Below are 26,157 nucleotides of genomic sequence, written 5' to 3' on the forward strand. Positions count from 1 at the left end.
TTAAAAAAACAGTCTTTCCTATAGTACATAAATAACCTACTGTTTTTCAATACTTTATGTAAACAAAGTACAAAGATCCTTCCAAATGATGTAACACCTTTTAAGATACTTTTCAGAAAAAGAGTATTTCCTCAAATCCCAATTTTTACATATAACTTAGATATTAGCTACTATGATCATATATATTCTCTCCTTTATTTCTGAAGTATACTTTATTAATTGGGTAAATTACATAATAAAATCACATTACATGCAGAACATACTAATTATATGACACAAACATTTCTGAGTCCCTATTTCTGCAGAAAGAACTAAGGGACTATGATTCCTAAATACTCTCAACTGTCCTAACAGTGAAGTTGTATTCATGCTTCTTTAGAGCTATCACCTGGCAGCAGGTAACAAGCCCTTGTCAAATGATGCAAACTAAAATCATATTCAAGAAACTACTTGGTTAACAGGAAATAGATTGTCAATTCTGGAAGAACTGAGTAAGTTCTGCTGTTTTTAATGGTTTTGATCTATTTTTCATGACAAACAAAAAATTTGAGTCTCATTTTGGTTAAAACCAAATAAAAAATGAAATGTTGAATAAACAGGCAGACTTCAAAAATTATATTTAGTTCAAATTCAATCAAATCAACCTTACCTCCACAACATAAGAGATCTGACTTCTGTTTAACCTATCTTAACCATTTAGTTTACATTTTCATCTTTTTATCAAGTGTTAACACAGGGAATTATTTTAATATCACAGAATGACCTCAGATTTAAACTGTCAAGCATCGTCAATTGACCCCTACAGAAAATGTGGAAGGAAGTGTGACCCACACTTAAGGAAACTGAAAACTGTAAGTGACTCCTTCAAAGTAACCCAAACTATTTCAGTATTGCTATTTCTCCCTTTTTATTATTTTCCTTTCATGTTGTATAATAAACATATTTACTTAGCCCTCAAAATCATTCCCATAGGTTCTAAGAACACAAAAACTATGAAAGAAAAGAAATGAAGGCATACAAATTTTTTAAGAAAAGAACAAACAAAATGAAATTCAATAAACCACTTGAAAAAAGACAGATAAAACTGGCTGAAAAATCTATTGCAAAAGATGTACCAAATAAGAGTTCATACCTTAAAAAAAAAGACTGATCTTTGGCTCATTTTCTTTTTCAAGTCAGCATGATCTCAGCATGATAGAGGGCAAACAAAAACAAACTGGGGATATGTAAAATGGTGCAGCCACTGTGTAAAACAGTTGGTGGTTCCTAAAAAAGTTAAACATAGAATTATCATAGGATCCAACAATTCCGTTCCAAGGTGTGCATAACCAAAAATATTGAAAACAGCTACTCAAACAAATGCACATACAGACGTTCGCAATAGCACTATTTACAACAACTAAAAGATGCAAAGAGCCTAAATGTCCATCAACAAATGGATATACAAACTGTGGTGTCTCTATACAATGGAGTATCATTCAGTCATAAAAAAGAAATGAAGTGCTGATGGAAGCAACAACATGGGTAAACCTAGAAACATTACACTAAGAAGCCAAATACAAAACACCACAGCCTGTAGAATTCCATTTACAGTAGCTTCCCTTATTGAGTTTCAGTTTCCACGTTTTCAGTTACCCAGTAAACTGCAGATCGGAAATATTAAGTGGAAAATTCCAAAAATAAAGGAGTCTTAAGTTTCAAGCTGAGCATCATTCCGAGCAGCATGATGAAATGTTGTACGACCTTGCTCCTAAGTCAATTATTCCTTTGTCCGGCAAGCCACGCTGGGTGCACTAACCATTAGTCACTTTGTAGCCATTTAGGTTTTCAGGTTGGCTATATCAGTGTTCCCATAATCCTTATGCAGTCATCTAATGCCTATGTCCCAATGCCTCTACCATTCACCTCACTTATCTCATCATATAGACACTATATCTCAAATCATCACAAAAAGAATGAACACAGTACGATATTTTGAGACTACATTCACATAACTTTTACAGAGTATGTTGTTGTAACTGTTCTACTTTATTATTAGTTACTACTGTTAACCTCTTACCAAACTTAATTTATAAATATATGTATAGAACAAGCATAGTACATACAAGATTCAGCACTATTCGCACTTTCAAGCATTCACAGGGGGAAGTGAGCTGGGGGCCCTTAGAATGCATCCCTTGCAGATCAAGGGAGGACTGCTATATCTGAACTATCCAGAATTAACTAAATCCATGCAGACAGAACTCAGATTTGCGGCTGCTAGAGCCTAGAGCGGAAAGGAAAATGGGAGGAAACACTTAATACTGTCTTCCTTTTAGAGTGATGAAAATATTTTGGTGATTGCACATCATGAATATTTTCATTTCTTCAAAATGGTTAATACATGATGTCAATTCCACCTCAATTTTTAGAACAAAAAAAAAAAAGAAAGAAAGAAAAAAACTCTGGGTTGGTTGTTAGGAGACAGAACTTCTAGTCCTAGGTACTTGGCTAGCTATTATAGCTGATCTCTCCACATCTTGATCTCTTCATTTGTAAAACAGGGAGGGGCAAACAACATCAAAAGTTCCTTTCATTAACCAGCACTCTGTATATGGAGCACTGAATTTTTAATATTTTATTTTTAATACTATTTTAAAATTTATTTTCATTTTATTTGAAAGGCAGAGAGACAGAAGGATCTTCCATCTGTTGGCACATTCCCCCTAAATGTCCACAAAAGCCAAGGCTTGGCCAGACCAAAGCCAGGAGTCAGGAACTCAGTCCAGGTCTCCCAGATGGGAGGCAGGGACCCAAGTACAAGCCACCAGCAACCGCCCTGCAGGGTGCACATTAGCAGGTAGCTGGCATGGGAAGCAGACCCAGGGCTTGAACCCACGCATTCTGATATGAGATGTGGTTGTCCCACATGGAGTACTAATCACTGTGCTAAATATATATATGTGTGTGTGTGTGTGTATATATATATATATATATATATGAAAGTCAGAATTATGGGAGGGAGGGGGGAGAGAAGTAGGGAGAGGGAAGGAAGGGGGTAGAGAAGGAGGGAGAGGGAGAGGGAGAGGGAGAGGGAGAGGGAGAGGGAGAGGGAGAGGGAGAGGGAGAGGGAGAGGGAGAGGGAGAGGAAGAGGGAGAGAGAGCGCGCATGCTTTAATCCACCAGTTCACTCCCCAGATGGCCACTGAAGCTAGCAGCCAAGAGCTTCTTCTGAGTCTCCTACGTGGGTACAGGGGCCCTAGCACTTGGGCCATCTTTTGGTGCTTTCCCAGGCACAATATTAGGGAGCTGGATTGGAGGCGCAGCAGTGGGGACTTGAACGGGCACCCATGTGGGGATGCTGGCATCCCAGGCAGAGGCTTAACCTGTTAAGCCACAGCACTGGCCTCACCCCTATATTTTTAAAACACAGTATAATATAGATTTTATCTGAAAGACAATGCACGAAGTACTGGTTAATGTTCTCAGCAACAGCTTTACAGGAAAGATATTATAAAGTTTACCATAATCGCTTCCCATGATGAATTCAAATAAAAATGGGTATATTAAAAAAAAGTGTAATGAAGACAGTCTTGCAAGGAGTATGACTACCATGTTGTAAGATTATAGTATTCTAGGAGTCAAACTATACCCAAAGATAGAAATTAGAAAATCTAGCCACAATTTAAAACAAAAAAATTTTAAAAGAGAATCTGTAAGAAAGACTGGATTAAATAAATAACTAGAGGCTGACACTGTGGTGCAGCAGGTTAAAGTCCCTGCCTACAGCATTGGACCCCATAAGGGCGCTGGTTCGAATCTAAGCTGCTCCATTTCCAATCCAGCTCCATGCTAATGTGCTTGGGAAAACAGTGGAGAATGTCCCAAGTCCTTGGACCCCCACATGCATGTGGGACCCAGAAGAAGCTCCTGGCTTCAGATCAGCTCAGCTCCAGTCACTGCTGCCATTTGGGGAGTGAACTAGCAAATGGAAGACCTCTCTCTTTCTCTATCTCTCTCTCTAACTCATTCAAATAAATAAAATAAATATTTAAATAAATAACTCTTAGGCAGTTTTTCCAATATTAATTCTCTCAGGCTTTGAAAGGTACTGAGTGAATCAGCCCTTAAGGCATTCAGATCTGGCTAAAAAGCCCATGAGAATATTTTAGGCATGGAAAGCCAAGACACTCTGGCAAAAAAAAAAAAAAGATTTACCTAAATGAAAGATCTCTGTGAGATCCCAGCAGAAAGAACGGGCCATCAAAGAAGGAGGTACCTTTCTCTGAAGGGAGAACTTCCACTTTGATTATGGCCTTATCTAAATGAGATCAGAGTTGGAGAACTCAAGAGGCTTCCATAGCCTTGGCAGGTCATGACAAGAGCCTAGGGTGATTACTGACGCTGTAAATAAGAGTGTCAATTGTTAAAGCAACAACAGGAGTCACTGTGCACTTACTCCCCATGTAGGATCTTAATGTGTTGTACTATGTGAATTAGCAGTATAACTAGTACTCGAACAGTACTTCATATTTTGTGTGTCTGTGTGGTGCAAACTGTTGAAATCTTTACTTAGTATATACTAAATTGATCTTCTGTATATAAAGATAATTGAAAATGAATCTTGATGAAGAATGGGATGGGACAGGGAGTGGGAGATGGGATGGTTTTGAGTGGGAGGGTGGTTATGGGGGGAAAAAGCTGCTATAATCCAAAAGTTGTACTTTGGAAATTTATATTTATTAAATAAGTTTTTAAAAAGAAACTATTTACCAGAAACTAAATGCAAACGTGTGCAGATTCAAAATGCCTTCTTTAAGCAAGGCTGTTAGGAAGCGCAATGGGTTATCAAAGACAGAGCTCTCACTTCAAGCAAAGTTAAGCCTCACCTAAGGATGAAAGAGTGATTCCAGCTCCATGACTCAGAGGTTCAAAATGTGTTTCTGAGAAGCCAGCCCTTTTTATACAGAACTTGCTGGCTGGGTCATCTCTGGATCTGAATGTCTCACCTTCCTCGAATTCAAAGATTGGTGTTAGCATAAACAAGCGAGCTGCATAGAGATGCATTTTCTTCCCACTCCAATTACATGCTAATAAGCATAAGTCTTCTGTGGTCTACCTACCATTCAGCATTTACTTTATTCTTTTTTTAAATTTTTTCCCTTGTAATTAGAATCAGCTTGTAGGGTTTTTGTTTTGTGTTTTTAGTTTAGGGGCAGGAACTCTGGAGCCAAGTTTTCTGGGTTTGAATCTATCTCCAGAACATTCCAACAGGTAGAGTTATAGACAGTGAGAGAGAGACAAGGGGAGGGGTCTTCCTTAAATAGGTTCACTCCCCAGGTGGCTGCTGCGGCTGGCAGGCACTGCGCAGATTCAAAGCCAGGAGCCAGGTGCTTCCTCTTGGTCTCCCATGTGGTTGCAGGGACCCAAGCACTTGGGCCATCCTCCACTGCCCTCCCGGGCAGCAGCGGAGAGCTGGACTGGAAGAGGAGCGCCCGGGACTGGAACCCAGAGCCCATATGGGATGCCGGCGCCAAAGGCGGAGGATTAACCTCCAGAACATTCTTGCTATGTGCCCATGGTAAGTCGCTATGGCTTGGTTCACCCATGAGTAAAATGAGTGACTCACAGGACTGCTTCTTAATTAGAATTAGCTAATTAACCTGTGAGCAGTAAGGATGAACTTCTCCAGGGCTTCTCTATAGGGTCCTGGACAGTTTCAGAAAAAAAAAAAAATGCTACAGCTTTAGAGTGATCAATCTTGATAGAGCTTTGAGGTGAGAAGTGGATCAAGATACCAGTTTGCTATACAAGTTCTAGGAAGGATGTCAAAATGGTCATGTAAAAGGTGTACTATGGAAAAACTATGCAGAGATTTCAAAAACCCTTGGCACCAACATAAACTTATCTTCTAATTCCGTTTTCCTGGGGACTTTCTGAAGTACCCATCCAGTCCCCTCACCACGGATGCTCATCCGGCAGACTGCACCTGGGGCCCTCTGCGGACTGTCACATAGGACACAGACCACAGCCACAGGTCCTGATGGCCTCCCAGGCCTACAAGGGTCTACTACCCAGGCTGCTATCAGATGCAGATGCCTTATCACACCAGGGAAAGGGCTGGCACTTCCCACAACAATTAAAAGCTACATGAAAATTTAAAGAAAGGGAGCAGGGTGAGTATGACAAAGTAGTTAAGGATTCCCATTTCCCATCCTGGAGTGCCAAGGTTCAAGTTCCAGATTTGCTCCCGATCCCTGCTAGTGCAAACCCTGGGAGGTAGCGGGTGATGGCTCAAGTCAGTTAGGTTCCTGCCACCCAAGCCGGAGATCTAAAACTGAGTTCTGAGCTCCTGGCTTCAGCCTGGCCTAGTCTCAGCTGTCTTGGACATTTGAGGAGTGAACCAGCAGATGGAAGGTCTCTCTCCATCTGTCTCTCCGTCTCTCCTTCCTATGTCCTACTCTGCCTCCCAAAAAAAAAAAAAAAAAAAAAAAAAAAAACAACAGCACAAAGACTAACTTTGGCCAGCGCTGCAGCTCACTAGGATAATCCTCCACCTGCACCAGCACCCTGGGTTCTAGTCCCAGTCGGGGCTCCAGATTCTGTCCCGGTTGCTCCTCTTCTAGTCCAGCTCTCTGCTGTGGCCCAGGAAGGCAGTGGAGGGTGGCCCAGGCCCTTGGGCCCTGCACCCACATGGGAGACCAGGAAGCACCTGGCTCTTGGCTTTGGATTGGTGCAGCACACAGGCCGTAGCAGCCATTTGTGGGGTGAACTAACGAAAGGAAGACCTTTCTGTCTCTCTAACTGCCTGTCAAAAAAAAAAAAAAAAAAAAAAGACTAGGTCTAACATTTAGCCCACTTAGCCTTCAAGATCGATTTGCAATCCTATAATGCAGTAAATGCTGTTCCCATTCCAGAGTCCATGGACTTTACCCAAAAACTACTGTTCTAGAAAGTCTAAAGTCAAGTGTACGTGCCATCAGATCATTCATCTTTATTTGCTTCCGTACATGTAAAGTGCAACAATCATCCTTGTACATGCTGCTATATATTAAATGCTTGATACTAGTTTTCTCACCACCCTACTTTTATGGAGTACTAGACTACCACAGAGACAAATAAGAAAAACTACTATTTTCCTCAGAAAGCAGCTTTGCACATATTCCAACATGACAAATGCTTACCTGAGTTGTCAGAATTTAATATCATATAGAATAGAAGTAATTTTGGCCTAGAAATTTTCAGCCAAATGATGTTGCATGCCATAGCCAAAGAAAAATATTATGAGCACTTCTCTGAACAATCAGAATATGTCTTTATAAAACTACACTGCAAATATACCTCCAGATGCCAAAACAGCTGAGTGGCTATGTCGAGTTCTTAAACAAATACACACTGAATTCTAGAAATATGGGTTCTATTCATATCCACCTAAATGTCAGGTAAGTCAATGAAAACAATTCAAAAAGCAGAAAGTAAAAACAAAATACCATTTAACCTGGTTGCAATTTAGTTTTTATCTCGCTAAACACATCTAAAACTATTAATTCAAAGATAACAAAAATGTGTGGAAAAACCCAGCTATGAGAAGTAGCCTAAATCCCCATGACCATCACAGGCTTCAGGGTGTCATAGCCTTGAAAAGTTACTTTAAATTTCAGTATTCAAACACATGTGAAATAAAATCACTGTACACAAAATCATCTGATTATAAAAAGTGTGAAAGCTTTAATCATCGCATAAATTTTTTATAAAGATTTATTTATTTTTTACTTGAGTCAGAGTTACACATAGAGAGGAGAGGCAGAGAGAGAGAGAGAGAGAGAGGACTTCCATCCGATGGTTCACTCCCCCACTGGCCACAACGGCCAGAACCATGCAGATCTGAAGCCAAGAGCTTCTTCTGGGCCTCCCACTTGGGTACAGGGGCCCAAGGACTTGGGCCATCTTCCACTGCTATCCCAGGCCACAGCAGAGAGCTGGATCAGAAATGGAGCAGCCCAGACTAGAACCGGCACCCATATGGGATGCTGGAACTTCTGGACAGGATGTTAACCCGATGCGCCACAGCATAAATTTTTTTAAAGATTTTAATTTATTTATTTGACAGAGTTACAGACAGTGAGAGGCAGAGAGAGAGAGATCTTCCATCCGCTGGTTCACTCCCCAAATGGCTGCAACGGCCAGAGCTGGGCCAATCCGGCACTAGGAGACAGGAGCTTCTTCCAAGTCTCCCACTTGGGTGCAGGGGTCCAGGACTTGGGCCATCTTCCACTGCTTTCCCAGGTGCATTAGCAGGGAGCTGGATAGGAAGTAGAGCAGCCAGGTCTCGAACCGGAGCCCATATGGGATGCCAGTGCCGCAGGTGGAGGATTAACCTACAGTACCACAGTGCCGGCCCCCATGGCATAAATTTTGCTTAGTAAAAAGCACATAAGTTTTAATTACTAGTTAACATGATATAATTATGCAAAAGTATTGTTTTTCACTTAGTATACAATTTTCTTAATTCTACAATAAATTATCATTTTTACTATTTTACTGCTACCTTACTCTGATCAAAAATACATTGAAAAGTGTTTTGAATGAACTCCTTATTCAAAAGCAACATCACAATTCCTCTGCATAACCAGGGTAGCTCTAAAAGCCTACAAAGTTTAACATTTTTTAAAGCTTTCTTTTTTTTTTAAGATTTTATTTATTTATTTAAGAAGTAAAGTTACAGAAAGTGAGAGGGAGAGACAGAGAGAAAGGTCTTCCATCTGCTTGTTCACTCCCCAGATGGCTGCAATGGGCAGAGTGGTGCCGATCCGAAGCCAGGAGCCAGCTGCTTCTTCCTGGTCTCCCACGTGGATGCAGGGGCCCAAGCACTTGGGCCATCCTCCACTGCTTTCCCAGGCCACAGCAGAGAGCTGGATTGGAAGAGGAGCAGCCGGGACTAGAACCAGCGTCCACATGGGATGCTGGTGCCGCAGGCAGAGGATTAACCTACTGCGCCACAGCGATGGCCCCTAAAGCTTTAATTAGAAAAAAAAAATTTAAGCAACCTGCTTAAAGAAATGTCTAATGTCCTCATATTTCCAAGTTTCACAGTGAAAAAGAGACAGGTTACATGTCAAAATAAGAAAACAGAATGCAGTTAACTGACTTATTCTTAGTTGACTCAATACTTAACAATTAGAAACTTGTAGTCCATTATGTAGTTGGGAGGGACATTAATCCAAGCTAAGTAGTTACTCTGTGAAACACATTTCTTAGTGCATAAAATTATAAGGCATTCAGTCTAGAAGTTGGGCACTCAGTCTAGAAGTTAAGGCAACAATTGAGATGCCCATGTCCCATATCAGAGCACTTGAGATTGAGAACTTACTCCGGCGCCAGCTTCCTATCAACACAGACCCTGGGAAGCAGATGGTGGCGGTGGTGACTCAAGAGATTGAGCTCCTGTCACTTACTTGGGAGACCTGGATTGACTTCCCAGCTCCCAGCTTCAGCCTCATTCAGCCCCAGCCATTGAGGGCAACAGGAAGTAAATAAGCAGATGGAAGTTCATTTGTTCTCTCTCAAAATTTTTTTTAAAATCTAGTCTATAATCAGGGGGTGAATGCCAAGGTACTACACAACATCCCTTTTCACTGTTTCTATATCCGCTTCATTTCTTGTATGAAGAAAAACGGTAAAACATACAAGTAGTGGCTCACCAATCTGGGACTGGGCAGTTTAAACTGTTCCTGTAAATACGGAGTATAAAGTGAAGAAACAGTGAAGGTTCTGCCACTATAATGAACTGCAGTGTGTACTCAAACAGCAGTACACCTGAGAACATCTGCTCTATGCAGAAATGCTCAAACTTTGAGAATCTACAGCCTCACCCAGCCACTGTTAGAACACCCCTAATCACTATCCTAGGATTCCGTGGGACAACAGCCCAAACTCCCAGCCTCTTCTTGGATCTTTACACAATCAATCCTAGACCCCTTATCAAAGACAAGGCAGAGTCAGGACTGCATATGAAATCTCATCCTTCATAGTTCAGATTGACTTGAGACCATTTCAACTCATTTGCAAATAGCATCCACAACAGGACTGCGGATGGATTCTCTAGACTAATTCTAAACCCACTAGGCCTTATAATCCTAGGTCACCACCAAGCTATCAATTATCAATCCTCTCCAGTTATCAATCCTCTCCATACTGACACCATCTACCATTCTTGCTTTTTCGCTCCTTTATCCACCGTCCCACCGCTTCCTTCCTTCACTCAATTCCAAAGCAAAAGCAAACATGCCTACATCCTTCACTGTCCTGCTGCTTTTTTCCTTTACTATCTCAACTTCAGGAGGCAAGGTCATGATCCCAACCATACTACCTAGCCAGTTTCTGTAGAAACCCTTGTTCCTGTAATTCTGCACATTAGAATTACCTGGAAGCAAGCAAGGGGTGGGGTGGAGGGTGGCATTTTAAAATCCCATTACCCAGGTTATACCACACACAAATCAAATCAGAAAAGCTGGGGATAGGAACCATGCATCAGATTTCCAATATGCAGCTAAGCTGAGACAGAGGCATTATTAGTTTGTAAAATTTCTCACCAGATGATGCCAATATGCAAAGATGAGATCCATTCATCTCCAAGGCAGTAGTGTCCATTCCCTGATAACTTGGATGATACATGGCCTACAAGATTATTCTCTAGCCCAAGTACTACTCAAGGATAATCCATACAATGCTCTACTTTTTAAAATATTTTAATTATATCAAAAGTGGAGAGGGAGAAGGACTGGGAGGGGATGGGGAGGACTGAGAAAGAGTGCGGGGGGCGGGGGGGAGGTCGCAGCCCTGTGGGCGCCGGTTCGAGTCCCGACTGCTCCACTTCCGATCCAACTCTCTGTTATGGTATGGGAAAGCAGTAGAAGATGGTCCAAATGCTTAGGCCCCTGCACCCACATGGGACACCCAGAAGAAGTTCCTGGCTCCTGGCTTGGGATCGGTGCAGCTCCAGCCATTTGGGGAGTAAACCAGCGGATGGAAGACACCTCTCCCCCCCCACCCCCCACCCCCGTGTAACTGACCTTCAAATAAATAAGTAAATCTTAAAAAAAAATAAAATAAAATAAAAAGAGTGAGGGGAGGGGCTGGTGTTGTGGCGCAGCGGGTAAAGCCGCCACCTGCAGTACTGGCATTCTATATAGGCACCAGTTTGTGACCCGGCTGCTCCTCTTCCAATCCAGCTCTCTTCTGTGGCCTGGGAAAGCAGTAGAAGATGGCCCAAGTGCTTGGGCCCCTGCACCCACATGGGAGACTGGGAAGAAGCTCCTGGCTTCAGATCAGCTCAGCTCTGGCCATTCCAGCCATTTGAGGAGTGAACTATCGGATGGAAAACCTGTCTCTCTCTGTCTGTCTCTCTCTCTCCCCCTCTGCTTCTCTCTACCTTTTATATAAATAAATCTTTAAAAAAAGAAGACGACGACGACTCAAAGGGGTAAGGGAAAGAGACACCTCCCATTCACTGGTTTACTCTAGAAATGCCTGCAATAGCCACAGCTGGGCCAGGCCAAAGCCAAGAGCCAGTCATCTGGGGAATGAACCAGCAGATAGAACATAAATGTATGTGTCTGTCTCTCTCTGCCAAACCCAACCCCCACCATCTCAAATAAAAATAAACTGACTCCAAGTCTGCATAAGCAAGAAGCTGGAATCATGAGTGGGGCTAGGTCTCAAACCCAGGCATTCCAGTATTACATGTAGATCCCAAGCCAATTCCTAACTACTAACTATTTAAGTAGCATGTAATGCCTTTGCTCCAATAAGAAGTGTAACACTATGAAGGTGGAGGGGATAAAGACAAAGACACTGCTGTCAAGTGATCTGGATGAGGCAGCCATATCATAAACAGATGATCCTCCAGAATGCCATCATCTGAGCTGTAACTCCTGGACCGGGGAGTGCAGCTAACAAAACAGGGCAGCCCGATAACAACACCAAAGTTAACGCCAAGGGGGTCAGAAACCATCACGGATAAGACCACAATGATACAGGTGATCTGGCAGCAAGGAGGAGCAAGCAAATCACATGGGTAGTGAGGAGGACTGCAGACACAGTCTCTTCTTTTGGAGGATTCCTTTCCTCAAGGTTTGGGCTGACCATGAAGAACACTCATGAGGACAGGACCATGGGAGACTAGAACACTGCATAAGTTTAGATCACGGTAGCTTAAGTTTCCACTGCAGAACAAGCACCTTCAAATGCCCAGTAAAGTCTTACACATGCAAGCATCTACCTATGACCTACCATCTAGATGTGACATACCATCTAGCTATGATAAAAATATTCATGAAGGGGGCTGGCGCTGTGTTACAGCAGATAAAACTGCTGCCTGTGAAGTAGACAGGCTAAAACCGATTAGGTTTGTGAGCTGGAAGACCATGCCTTTGCCACGCCCCCTGTGTGACCTCACACCCTACCTGAAACCCTCACCATGCCCCGTATGACATCATGCTCTACCTGACCATACCTGAGCACCCACCTGCCCACAAGCCACTACCCTGTGAAAAATATATAAAAGGCAAAGAGCATCCCAAAAGGCTCTCTGCCTCTGCTTTGCTGCTGGTGATAAGCGGTGGATAGCAGCTCAAAGCGCTTGCCGCACGTGGCTTTTGGCCTGCTCTCTGCTTGGTATGGACGCTACCCTAGTTTCCAGATTTTCCCTTCTCTTTAACTGAACTAAAGCCCTCACTTTCCTATGCATCTTTCACACTAAATAAAAGCCTAAAATGTACCACGTTGCCTCATTTATTGATGCCGGTATTTAGAATTCTTCTCTAAATATTAGGCAAGAACCCTCTTGGGCTTATTAATATTGGGGATTTATTAATATGCATATGGTGATATTGTCTGGCACCCCAAATTCCGGTAGCATATGTGGTGGCCCAGATGGCGCTTCTGGGGAACTTAAAGGGGCCACATTTTCATATGATTTTTAAGGGGTCATTTCCGATATCACCTGCAGTGCTGGCATCCTATATGGGCACTGATTCGAGTCCAGGATGCTCCACTTCCAATCCAGCCCTCTGCTATGGCCTAGGAAATCAGTGGAAGGTGACCCAAGTGCTTGGACCCCTGCACCCACATGGGAGACACAAAAGAAGCTCCTGGCTCCTGGCTTTGGATCAGCCCAATTCCTGCCATTGAGGCCATTTGTAGAGTCAACCAGTGGATGAAATATACCTCTCTCTCTGCCTCTGTTAACTCTGCCTTTCAAATAAATAAATAAATCTTTTTTAAAAAAAATTCATGAATAAAGTATGTATTTAAAATTCAAGTTTGGAAAAGCAACAGTGTGCCTTAATTTCAGCCCTTCTCTTATCTATCTTGCATGTGTAATACTTGACACTATTACCTGAAGCTAAACTTTGTTGAAAATGCAATATAGAATTTAAATAATTACCTTCTGACACCAAAAGCACAAGCAACAAAAGAAAAACAGGTAGACTGGATGCATCAAAATTAGAAAATCTTGTGCTGCAAATGATACAATCAAGAAAATAAAAAGCCAATCCACTAAATGGGGAAAAAAACATTTACAAATCATATACTTGACAACAGAATCCTACTTTTAAAATAAAAAGAACAAAACTAAATAATAGAATAACCCAATTAAACATGGGCACAGATTTGAATGGGTATTTCTCTAAACAAAACCCACACAAATGCTCATTAACAAGCACATGAAAAGTTTTTGTTGCTCAATAGGAGATGCAAATAAAAACCACTCTAAGATACCACTTCTCACTAGGTCTACTACAATCCAAAACACTGGATCACAAGTCCTGCAGGATGTGAAGAAAATATGAAAGAACTTCAAGGCCGGCGCCGTGGCTCACTTGGCTAATCCTCGGCCTGCGGTGCCAGCACCCCGGGTTCTAGTCCCGGTTGGGGTGCCGAATTCTGTCCCAGTTGCTCCTCTTCCAGTCCAGCTCTCTGCTGTGGCCCGGGAGGGCAGTGGAGGATGGCCCAAGTGCTTGGGCCCTGCACCCGCATGGGAGACCAGGAGGAAGCACCTGGCTCCCGGCTTTGGATCGGCGCAGCGCACCGGCTGTAGCAGCCATTTGTGGGTTGAACCAACAGAAGGAAGACCTTTCTCTCTCTCTCTCTAACTCTGCCTGTCAAAAAAAAGAAAGAAAGAAAGAAAAAAAAGAAAAGAAAATATGAAAGAACTTCAAAAAGTTCCTGAAAACAATGGAATTTAGTAATGCTCATTTTCCTCGAACACTTTAAAGATGCCTAATAGACCCCTTCTACTATAAAACAGGACAGTCACTTTAAAAATAGTTTGCAGTTCCTCAAAAGGCTAAACAGACTTACTACATAACCCAGCAATTCCATTCCTAGATATATACCCAAAAGAAACAAAAACATAGCCTAGAGGCCAATGCTGTGGTGTAGTAGGCTAAGTCTCCCAACATCCCAAATGGGCACCCATTGTGTCCCAGTTGCTCCACTTCCAATCCAGCTCTCAGCTTATGGCCTGGGAAAGCTGTGGAAGATGGCCCAAGTACTTTGAGGCCTGGCACTAAACATGGGAGACCCGAAAGAAGCTCCTGGCTTCAGATCCGCCTGGCTCCAGCCACTGAGGCCATTTGGGGAGTGAATCAGAGGATAGACGACCTTTCTTTCTGTCTGTCTCTCTCTCTCTGTCTGTAACTCTGACTCTCAAATAAACAAAAAATCTTAAAAATATATATATATATAAAAAATAGCCTACACAAAATTGATACAAACATTCACGGCAATGCTATTTACAACAGCCCAAAACTATAAGCCACCCAATGTTCATTAACTGATTAAAGGATCAAAAAATGTGGGATATTTTTATGTTGCAGTGGATTCGTTTCTGAGAGGAGGAGCGTGGTGGGGGCAAGAGGCGCGGAGTCACCACACAGACTCCAGGAGTCGGGTGAAAGCAGGCCTGAGGCGAGCAGCCCGCAGACTCGTTTATTTGAGTTAGTACAACAGCTTATATAGCCAAGACCAGCCAATCCAGTCAAGGGGCGGTCTATGCCCCAACCAATCACAGCCTGTTGCCAGTCAGGCTCTGTTGTCATGTGGTTTCCTCTGTTATCATGTGGTTTCCGAAGCCATCACGGCCTGTTGCCAGGCAGTTTCTGTTGTCAGTGGCCATCTTGGCATGACCTTTTTCACCTCAGTGGCCATCTTGGCATGACCTTTTCACCTCATTCCACCATATTTCCCCCTTTTCGTTTATTTTTGAGCAACGGGAGGCATGATTCTTAGCCATACCATTGTTGACCCCGTTTCCATGTGGTCTCCGTACGCAGCTGTGCCTGTCTTAGGTTGTCCCCCAGGGGATCTTACCCGTCATTGACTAACCAGCGCTCAAATCGAGAGACCACAGGAATGCTAGCTCAGATAGGGGTAGGAATGAGGAATAATGGTTATCAGGAATGGCATGACCACACACAGGCTGTGGGCCATTTGAGTGGCTGACCAGAGGGCACCAGATTTTTACACTGGAATATCCAGCAATAAAAAGAAATTTGAAATGCTTGTATGTGCTAGAATATAAATGACCCTTAAAAACATGCTAAATGAAAAAAGCCAGTCACAAAGGACCACACAGTGTACAATTTGAGTCATACAGAATGTTCACAGCAGGAAAATCCACAGAGGCAGATTTGTGACTGCCTGAGGGGAGAAAGACTCAGGGACTGAAGACTAAAGGACAGGGAGGTTTGGAGTAATGAGTTCTTCATTACTTATCATGGTGATGGATGCATAATACCATAATAAAATCTACTGGTTTTACATTTTAATTAAGAGAACTGTATTCATACGGTATGTGAATTATATCTCAATACAGCTACATTTTCCAAACTACTAGTTAGTGCAACACAAAAGGACATACAGAAATCAACTAGGCTAAAGAAGAAACACATAGATCAAAGGAACAAGTTGATTTGAGATAAAACAAGACAAAAACAATTCTAAACTAAATTTTTAAAATTAAGGTACTATTTTGGTGTAGTGTTCTTGGCCAGGGGCAATTCTGTCTCCAAGATACTTTTTGGCAATGTACAGAAAGGCTTTTTTTATTATTATTTTAACTTTTAAAGATTTAATTTATTTGAAAGGCAGAGTTACAGAGAAAGAGGTCTTCCATCTGCTCGTTGACGCCCCAGATGGCTGCAACGGCCAGAGCTGCACTGATCTGAAGCCAGGAGGCAGGAGCTTCCCCTGGGGTCTCCCACACTGGTGAAGGGACCAGACCCAAGGACTTGGGCCATCTTTTACTGCTATCCCAGGCCACAGCCGAGAGCGAGATCAGAAGAGGAGCAGCCAGGACTAGAACCAGCACCCATACGGGATGCCAGCACTGCAGGCAGCAGCTTTACCCACTACACCACAGCGCCGGCCCCCAGAAAGGTTTTGGGTTATCAGAGCTCAGGAGAGAAGAGCATATTACAGGGCAAGCATGTTGCAAAGCACCTTACAACATACAGACAATAATATTAACTAACCCAGGTTACCGTACGTAAGAGCTAGTGGTAATATCTTTTCAGAGTTTATGTATTTTTGAAAATTCTCATTATAAAAATAAATGAAAATTATCATACATGGGACCAGCATTATGATATAGTGAATTGAGCTGCTGCTTGCAACACTAGCATTCCATATCAGAGATGCAGTTCAAGTCCCAGCTACTCTCTTCTAAGCCAGCTTCCTGCTAGTGCACCTGAGAAGCAGCAGATGATGGCCCAAGTACATGGGTCCTTACCACCCATGTGGGAGACCAGGATGGCGCCCCTGGCTCCTGGTTTTGGTCTGGCACCATCCTGACTATTGTGGGCATTTGGGAGTGAATCAGGAGATGGAAGATTTTAATCTCTCTCTCCCTTGACAACTTCATATTTGAATTTTTATAAGCATGAATTACTTTTTAAATGACCCCTTCAAAAAATTTATTTTCAGGGATGGCATTGTGGCACAATGGGTTAAGCCTCCATCTGCAACATCAGCATCCCATATGGGCTCCAGTTCTAGTCCTGGTTACTCCATTTCCAATCCAGCTCCCTCCTAATGGCTGGGGAAAGCAACAAAAGATGGCCCTAGTCCTTGGGCTTCTGCACCAATGGGGGAGACCTGGAAGAAGCTCCTGGCTCCTGGCTTTGGCCTAGCTATGGCTGTCATCCAGGGAGTGAACTAGCAGAAGCAAGATCTCTCTCCCTTTCCATTTGAAAAACAAAAACAGCTGTGAATGTATGAAGAAACAAGAGTTCTGCACAGCCTACTCAAGGCTCAAACAAACAACACAAAGAAGTATTTGAATTAAATGATCTGATCTCTAACAAGTTCCAATACTGCCCCACTTTGAGGGTCAATATATATGGTTAAAGGGGGAAAAAAGTTGGAATTCAACGAACATTATATAAAATTAAAAATTGTTATTTTAATCCTAGTTATAAAAATATTTAAACATATTTAATATTGTTTTTTTATAAAAGACCTAAGAACAGAGACCTGCATCATGGTGCAGCAAGTAAAGGCATCAGTTACAACACCAACATCCCATATGGGCGCCAGCTGCTTCAGTTCCGATCCAGCTCCCCACTAATGAGCCTGGGAGTAGGGCAGAAGATGGCCAAGTGCTTGGGCCTCTGCCATCCATGTGGGAGAACTGGATGGAGTTCTGGCCTCCTTGCTTTGGCCTGACCCAGCTTAAGCTATTGCAGCCATTTGGGGAGTGAACTAGCAGATGAAAGATCAATCCATCACGTGCTAGTGCTCTCACGAGCACTTTCTCCCTCGCTCGCTCGCTCTCTCAACCTTTCTATAACTCTGCGTTTCAAATAAAGAAATAAATCTTATAAAAAGACCTAGGCAGGACTGGTGCCATGTCATAGCAGGTTAAGTGGCTGCCTGCGATACTGGCATCCCATATTTGTGCCAGTTCAAGTCCCAGCTGCCCCACTTCCAATCCAGCTAACTGCTCATGGCCTGGGAAAAAGGGGAAGATGGCCCAAGTGCTTGGGCCCCTGCACCTGCATGGGAGACTCGGTAGAAGCTCCCAGCTCCTGGCTTTGGATTAGCCCAGCTTTGGCCATTGCAGCCATCTGCATAGTGAACCAGTAGATGAAGACTTCTCTGTCTCTCCCTTTCTCGGTCTGTAACTCTGGCTTTCAAATATATAAATAAATCCAAAAAAGAGGGAGGGAGGGAGGGGACTTGGATTCCGGCACTGTGGCATAGCTGCAGCCCATGACACCAGGATCCCATTGGGCACCAGTTCCTGTCCTGGCTACTCAACTTGTGACCCAGTTCCATGCTAATGGCCTGGGAAAAGCAGCAAAAGATGGCCCAAGTGCTGGACCCCTGCACCCACTTAGGAGGTCTGGATGAAGTTCCTGGCTTCAGCCTGGTCCAATGGTGGCCATTTAGGGGGTGAACCAGTGGATGAATGATCTCTATGTCTCTCCCTCTAACACTTCCTTTCAAATAAATAAACAAATCTTTAAACAAACAAACAAAAGACCTAAGACCAAAGAATTTTAAAATTGCATTTAAGGGGCTGGCGCTGTGGTGTAGTGGGTAAAGCCACCAGCTGCAGTGATGGCATCCCATATGGGCACCGTTTCAAGTCCCAGCTGCTGCACTTCTGATCCAGCTCTCTGCTATGGTCTGAGAAAGCAGTAGAAGATGGCCCATGTCCTTGGGCCCCTACAACCACATGGGAGATCCAGAAGAAATTCCTGGCTCTTGCCTTTGGATGGGCCCAGCTCCAGGCCATTGTGGGGTGTGAACTAGTAGAAAGAAGACCTCCCTCCCTCCCTCCCTCCCTCCCTCTCTCTCTGCCTCTCTCTCTCTCTCTCTCTCTGCCTCTCTCTGTAATTCTACCTTTCAAATAAATAAATAAATCTTTTTAAAGCATTTCTTTAAAATGTCCTCTCTGGGGGCCAGCGTTGTGGCGCAGTGGATAAAGCCATCACCTGCACCACCCATATCACCTGCATCCCATATGGACGGCTGTTTGAGTCCCTGCTGCAGCAGTTCTAATCCAGCTCCCTGCTAATGCACCTGGGAAAGCAGAAGACAGTCCAAGTGATTGGGTCCTTACACCCATATAGGAGACCCAGAAGCAGTTCCTGGCTCCCGGCTTCGGACCAGTCTAGCTCCAACTGTTGTGGCCATTTGAGGAGTGAACCAATGGGTGGAAAAATCTCAATTGCTCTCTCTCTGTAAATTTTGCCTTTCAAATAAATAAATAAAGCTTAAAAAAAAATACACACAACAGTACTTGGCACGTGGTATCCCCTGTCATTATTTTTGAAAAGCAAAGTTCTTTCTAAACAATGGTTGCAGGTTCTGCTTCACTATGTTCTTGAAACAATTAGAGAAATTTTTCATGAGGAAGGGAGCACTACTCCACTATCTTTTTCAAGGCAAGAAAATAACAAAAAAGAAATTTAAATCGTGAATGTCTGGGTTTCTAAATAATTGCCTATTTCATAAAGGTAATACTACTCTCTCTAGATTCCCTATCATTATAGCCCTGGCTATTGCAGATTTGGGGGGAGTGAACAGCAGATGGCAGATCACTCAACATCTGTCTCTCTGCCTTTCAAATAATGAAAATAAAAATTCTACAAAAAAATATAAACTCAGACAATCATACAAGTAAATTAATACTGGGTTACACTGTATAATGGAAAACATATAAACCATTCTATATTCACATTGAAAATTAACAATGGAAAACACTTTTTAACCCCACAATGAGACATATGAAAAAGTGAAAGCTGGGGCCAGAGTTCTGGCACAGCAGGTAAAGCTACCCCTTGCGATGCCAGCAAGGCATATTTTAACATAATACAGTATTGCACTTAACATTTTGAACCTAAATTCTGTTTACTACCTACCTCTCTCTATCTGGGCCACATGATAGCACTTAAAGATCCTCAAACTTCAAGATCATGCTCTATCACCATCTCTCATGAAAAAATAAGCTGAGTTACATGGAAATTCATCTTAACTTCCTTTATAACTGAATTAGAAAGAATAAATTTAGTTTAAACATCAGAAGACTTCTACTTACATGTGATCCTCCTCTAAAGCACATAAAACTTTGATCAAAGCAGTTCACTTGTGCAAAACAAGATAAAACAGTTCCTATCCATGGGCGGGCATTTAGCCTAGCAGTGAAGAAATACTTCGCCCATATCCAAGGACTTGGGTTCCATATAGGGCTCCTGACTCCTCCTTCCCACCAGTACAGACCTTGAAAGCAACAGCAATGGAACAAGTCATTAGGTTCCTGCCACCCCTAAGAGAGAGGCCTAGCTTGTCCTTCCAGGCTTAGCCATCACCGGCACCAGTTTGACAGGCACCTGGAGGGCAAAATATCAGATGGGAGCTACGTGTCTCTCGTTCACTCGTGCACTCTCTTGCCTTCCAAAGAAGAATAAAATTTAAACATGCCATATTCATAAATAACCCCATTTACCCCTCATTCAAGCAGGATTATAACAATATAAAAATAACAGTCCCAATATTTATAATTCTTAACTTCTGCTTTCCCCCATAATATTAAATCCCAGAGGAATCAAAATAATACAAGCCTATCACGATGGAGAAATCTTAGATCCTCAAGGCTTAACACTGGCCTTTCACCAATCTCCCAGCTCTTCCTTTGTTATGAGAAGGCAAGCCTGCCATCCTCTAAGACAACAAGAGCTATCATTTACTAAGTGCTGCCGACTGTCTAGGACTTTGACTAGCTGCTTTAAATATATCCAACTCTCCTAACTGTGACAGGTAGGGAACCTTTTTTTCTGCCAAGGGCTATCTGAATATTTATAACATCATTCATGGGACACACAAAATTGTCAGCTTAAGAATTAGCCTGTTATAGATTTGTTGAATTTCAAGTCCCACCTGCTTTTGCCTTGACAGGGCCAGACCAAATGATTTCTCAGGCCTTATATGGCCCGTAGACTAGACATTCCGCACCCCTGCTCTAGGACACAAATTACATTAACTAGATCAACTGATAATGAAAAACAGCCAAGCCATCAAACTGGAGCTTGGTTTAAAATCTAAGCATGTTCTGAATCATTATTTTACAATGACTCTAGCTTTTTTTTTTTTTCCCCAAAAGGGAAGGGGCAAAATACTGCATATAATACCTGAGTAATCAAGTTATTTATTAAGGTTCAAAAAATGCAACAATCAGGAAAGGCAGAAGTAACCGGACACCAACATCAAAAGCCCTTGATAAACTTTAAGAATCTGATGTAGATATTTTAGGTATTAAAATAACTTCCAATGTATACTTCAGAGTTAATACAGATTCTGATAAAATTCCTTCAAAACCCTGACTGCAGTAACAACTCAACATCAGAATGATGACTGTGATCCTGAAAGTACAAAATCCTCTTAATTTACAACAAAAATTAAGCTCAACAGCTTTCCTTAACTCAAGAGATGATGAGGCTTTTTTTATCAAAATTAATTCAGGGTGGATGTCTGGCACAGCAGGGAAGTTCTCACTTCTTATCAGAGTGCCTGGTTCAAGTCCCTGCTAATCCTGGGAGATGGAAGATGATGGCTCAAATACTTGGGTCCCTGCCACCTGGTAGCTTTGGAATCCACAGGAGAGAAGGCCTACACTTCCAGGAACGAAAAGTCCTTGTCAAGGTCCCCATGAGTGCCTAAAGGTCAACCAATGAGGATCAGACCTGCCTCAACCTTTAATCCCTGTGCCCTGTATCTATAAAAGGAACCCTCCCAACCTCTGACAGGCGACTTCCCCTGGTACCCCCCTCCAGCCCTGTTGGGACCGGTGAACCTCACCCGGGAGCGGAATCCCACTAAAAGCTTGTGAATTAATTGATTCATCTGTCTGGGAAGATTTGTTATACGCTGGACACCTTCCACCACCCACATAGGAGACTCACACAGGCTCCTTGGCTTCCACATGACCCAGCCCTGGCTATTGCAGATTTGGGGGGAGTGAACAGCAGATGGCAGATCACTCAACATCTGTCTCTCTGCCTTTCAAATAATGAAAATAAAAATTCTACAAAAAAATATAAACTCAGACAATCATACAAGTAAATTAATACTGGGTTACACTGTATAATGGAAAACGTATAAACCATTCTACATTCACATTGAAAATTAACAATGGAAAACACTTTTTAACCCCACAATGAGACATATGAAAAAGTGAAAGCTGGGGCCAGAGTTCTGGCACAGCAGGTAAAGCTACCCCTTACCATGGCAGCATCCCAGTTGGCATCCTGGCTGCGCCACTTCTGATCCAGCTCTCTGCTAATGGCCTAGGAAAAGCAGTGGAAGACAGCCCAAGTGCTTGGGCCCTGCTACACTCCTGGGAGACCTGGAAAAAGCTCCTAGCCCCTGGCTTCAGCCAGGCCCACCACTGGCTGTTGTGACCATCTGGGGAGTGAACCAGGGGATAGAAGATCACACGCACGCGCACTCTCTCTCTCTCTCTCTCTCTCTGTGTCTCCCTCTCTCTGTAACTCTTTCAAATAAATAAAAAAAGACCCTCTGATATTAAAAAAAGAGAGAGAAAGAAAGGAAAAAATGAAAGTTAAATTTTCGATTGTGACCACTGTAATGTATTTGAGCAAGGAAGAAGGGTGAAGGCTCAGAAAAACCCTGAAAGAACACACTACAGGTCTACAAACATAAAGGAGAATTATAAAGACAGGGACAGAGGTGAGAGGACATCAACATACCCATACAGCACAGCAACAAGAAAGAAAAAACTACATACAGAAAGGAAAATGGGGAGCCAGCCTTGTGGCGCCACCACCTGTGACACCAGCATCCCATGGCTCCCTGCTAATGTGTCCGTGAAAGCAGTGCCAGGTGGCCCAGGTCTTTGGAACCTTGCCACACACGTGGGAGACCTGGATGAAGCTTCTGGCTCTGGACAGACCCAGTCCCAGCTGTTGTGGCCATTTGGGGAATGAACAAGCAAACAGAAGTAAATAAATCTTTAAAAAAAGAAAGAAAAAGAAAATGGTGAGACAGACTTGCCCACAAAGAATTCTGATGGCATAACCTCCAACAAGTAAAATGGTAAGATATGAGGAACACCCCACTCCTTGACTATAGCAGTCGACTGTATTATTACAGGAATCCAGATAAGCAGCTGTTGTGTAAAGGGACTGAAATCATTTACATGCTTAATACCCATAATTTAGATTTCCAGCAATGCAACCATGTAATAACTCAGCCCTGAGTTCTTTTGCTAACCTACTGCACAGTACTACTAATACCTAGTAAGCCAATTACACCCGAGGTGGAAATGGGGAGGGGGCTTTTACATTCCTCACCTTTCTGCCCTCTTTTAGGCAAACGATTCAACAGAATTTTAATAAACCATAAACATTCTCAAGCCTATTTGATTTTTCGGAAACCTTTAAATAAATTTACAGCTACTTCACGTAAAAGTTTATTAACTTGACAAAAACTATAGATCTTAATTCAGAAAACTGCAACATCATTTTTAAAGCACAATATAGGAGTGTACCATAATTTTTCCTTTCATTTCACTTACAATAAAAGTTTCAGTGGTCAGAAAAACAACTGGTTAGCTAAAAATTCTTATTATGATCAATTCATATTATACAGGTATCAGCCTTCTTGATTTCTTCTTTTAAAAAAAAATATTTATTTGAAAGTCAGAGTTACAGAGAGAAGAGAGGCAAAGAAAGAGAGAGAGGTCTTCCATCCACTGGTTCACCCCCCAATTGGCTGCAATGGCGGGAGATGCACCCACCTGAAGCCAAGAGCTAGAAGCTTCTTCTGGGTCTCCCACACGGGTGCAGGAGCCCAAAGACTTGGGTCATCTTCCACTGCTTTCCCAGGCCATAGCAGAGAGCTGGATTGGAAGTGGAACAGCCAGGTCTCAAACCAACGCCCATAAGGAATGCCGGCACCGCAGGCGGCGGCTTTACCCACTAAGCTACAGCACAGGCCCTGATTTCCTCTTGAAACTCAATCTTGACCTACCTCTTATTACTCACTTTGGAAATGTAATAAATAAATCAGAAACTCAGAAAAATTGACATAGGAAGCAAAGAAATAATTAGGTTATCTGGGTCAAAGAAGATCACATTGACAGTTTAAAACTTCTTCAAAGAAACGAAGAACACAGAAAGCAACTTCCAATATTAAATTCTAAATCTGGAACACAAGGCACTTGCTATTTGTATGAGAGAAAAATAATAACACAAAGTATTTACTGAGTGCTACTGTATGAATCACTGCACAGTATTTACCATATGTTACCTCCCTTACATGATAGCCACAACAGCGCTGCAAGGTAAGTACCATTAATTTATAACTGAGGCTCAGAGAGATTAGTAACCTTTCCAATGCTAAAATGCTGAGAAGTCACAAAACTTAGATTCAGATCCAAATAATCTGACACCAGTCACCAGTCTTCTTCAGAAATCAGGAATATTCACTTTGTGATTACAAAGTGTACCTAACAGTGATTAACAGTCCCAGTACCAAGATAGTCTATTTCCACAGTCACACAAATGTTGCATTTGTGCCTAATCTGTGACTGAATATACCAGATATTAACTTCTAGTGTCTTCTGGTACATAAAATACATTTTTAATAGTCATAAAATATCACCATGCCTATTTGGCTTTTCTAAAACCCTTAAGTAACCAACACCCACTATTTGTGAAGTACATGATTTCCATTGCTTCTTCTGTCCTCTGTTGAGTTTCACTCTTCAAGTTTTCTCCAAGTCCCTCTGGTTCCTTTCCTTTACGCTCCTGACTTCTACCTAAGCAAGACTCCTGGAACAGGTGCTGAACACTTACAGCTGTGTTCAGAAAAATCAGATCATAATCACTCACATGTGAAAGATCTCATGTACATAAAAGATGCAGCTGATTTTATTCATGATACCTGAAACCTAATAGTATTTCTCAGTTGGGAAAAACACTAAGAAATAAAGTCAACCTCAGACTCAGGAAAAGAAATCAAGTACAAATGGCAAAATACAATATTATGGCTTGGACCAGAAACTTTCAGTAACATATATTATCTTCAAGTCAAACTATTATTTCCTAAAATTTACGAAATAACTGAAAATGAGATGAAATCTTATTTCAGATTTGGCTATTCTACTAAAACTGTACAACTTCAATCAGTTTTATAACTTCCAAGCCTCAGCTGATGGTGAACACAAAGGTCCTGCTTTACATATATATGTCCTCACTCCACTCTCACCTGGAGTCATAAGAAGTCACAGGACAAAGATTATATACTCCCTCCTGGGCCAAATCACAGCCAGGCTAAAAACAGCTGGGAGTTTTGGGAGCAAAACCCGTTTGGACTTAAATACAGTAACATCCAAGGACTCTACAACAATGCAGAGCTGAGGTAAACAGCAAAGCAGAATTCACTTTAGGGTTTTCACTGATGGCAGAAGGCAAGGCCCCATAGAAACTGGAGAAAATAGTGCAATAAGTCAACAATAGTAAATTACCCCAGCTGACTCCAATGAGCCTCTCATACTGACTTCAAGTGTATATTACATTACACCACTATACTAGTTTAATTTTAACAGCTGAACAGATAAGAATTATTTTATTGGGCTTCCCTGGTACATATTACTGCTGAACATAAAATGAAATTACAGAAAGGAAAATGATCTAACAGCACTCTGTCCCCAACCGTGACACTGAGAGGCATTTTAAGCCAAGAGCTGCGACAGCAGCTGCCCTCCTTGGAAATGTACCCCCAAAACTTCCAACTTTGAAATCCATGAGCAAATTTTTATTCATACTTGTAAACTTTCAAGGTACCATTAAAAGTCATAAAATCTAAAACATTCAGCAAAGTACCATGAAAATCAACATTATTGTACTATTATAAACAAAGCTTTAAGTGAATTTGATTCAAGGATAAAATTTTAAGTGGTGCTCATGAAATGATAATATCAAGTAGTAAGAGAGGAAAAAAATCTCCTTGTATGTATAATTGATTATATCAAAATAACAACCTAATCATATTTTCCCCACAGAGAAAATTATGACAGAATTCTTATTCCTAATTAAAAGCCACCTGTTTGATTTTCTTGGTTGAACTGATCCCAAACATAATATT

At 42.2% G+C, this 26,157-nt stretch overlaps 1 protein-coding gene across 8 annotated transcripts in view; it reads right to left on the reverse strand.

The window, feature by feature from the left end:
* SNX13 (sorting nexin 13) overlaps window positions 1-26,157 on the reverse strand; it is a 138,194-nt gene that overhangs the window by 100,924 nt on the left and 11,113 nt on the right. For 6 of the 8 annotated variants that reach the window (XM_062179541.1, XM_062179540.1, XM_062179538.1 and 3 more), the window contains exon 2: window positions 1,133-1,266. The exons of the other annotated variants lie outside the window; for them this stretch is intronic. Coding sequence is in view for 5 of the 6 variants with exons in the window: in XM_062179540.1 (XP_062035524.1) it covers window positions 1,133-1,162 (30 nt within the window). In the remaining variant the exon portion in view is untranslated. The remainder of the gene's footprint in view (window positions 1-1,132; window positions 1,267-26,157) is intronic. 8 annotated transcript variants of the gene reach the window in all.

The sequence above is a fragment of the Lepus europaeus genome, chromosome 20 (genome assembly GCF_033115175.1).
Source record: "Lepus europaeus isolate LE1 chromosome 20, mLepTim1.pri, whole genome shotgun sequence".
Taxonomy (NCBI): domain Eukaryota; kingdom Metazoa; phylum Chordata; class Mammalia; order Lagomorpha; family Leporidae; genus Lepus; species Lepus europaeus.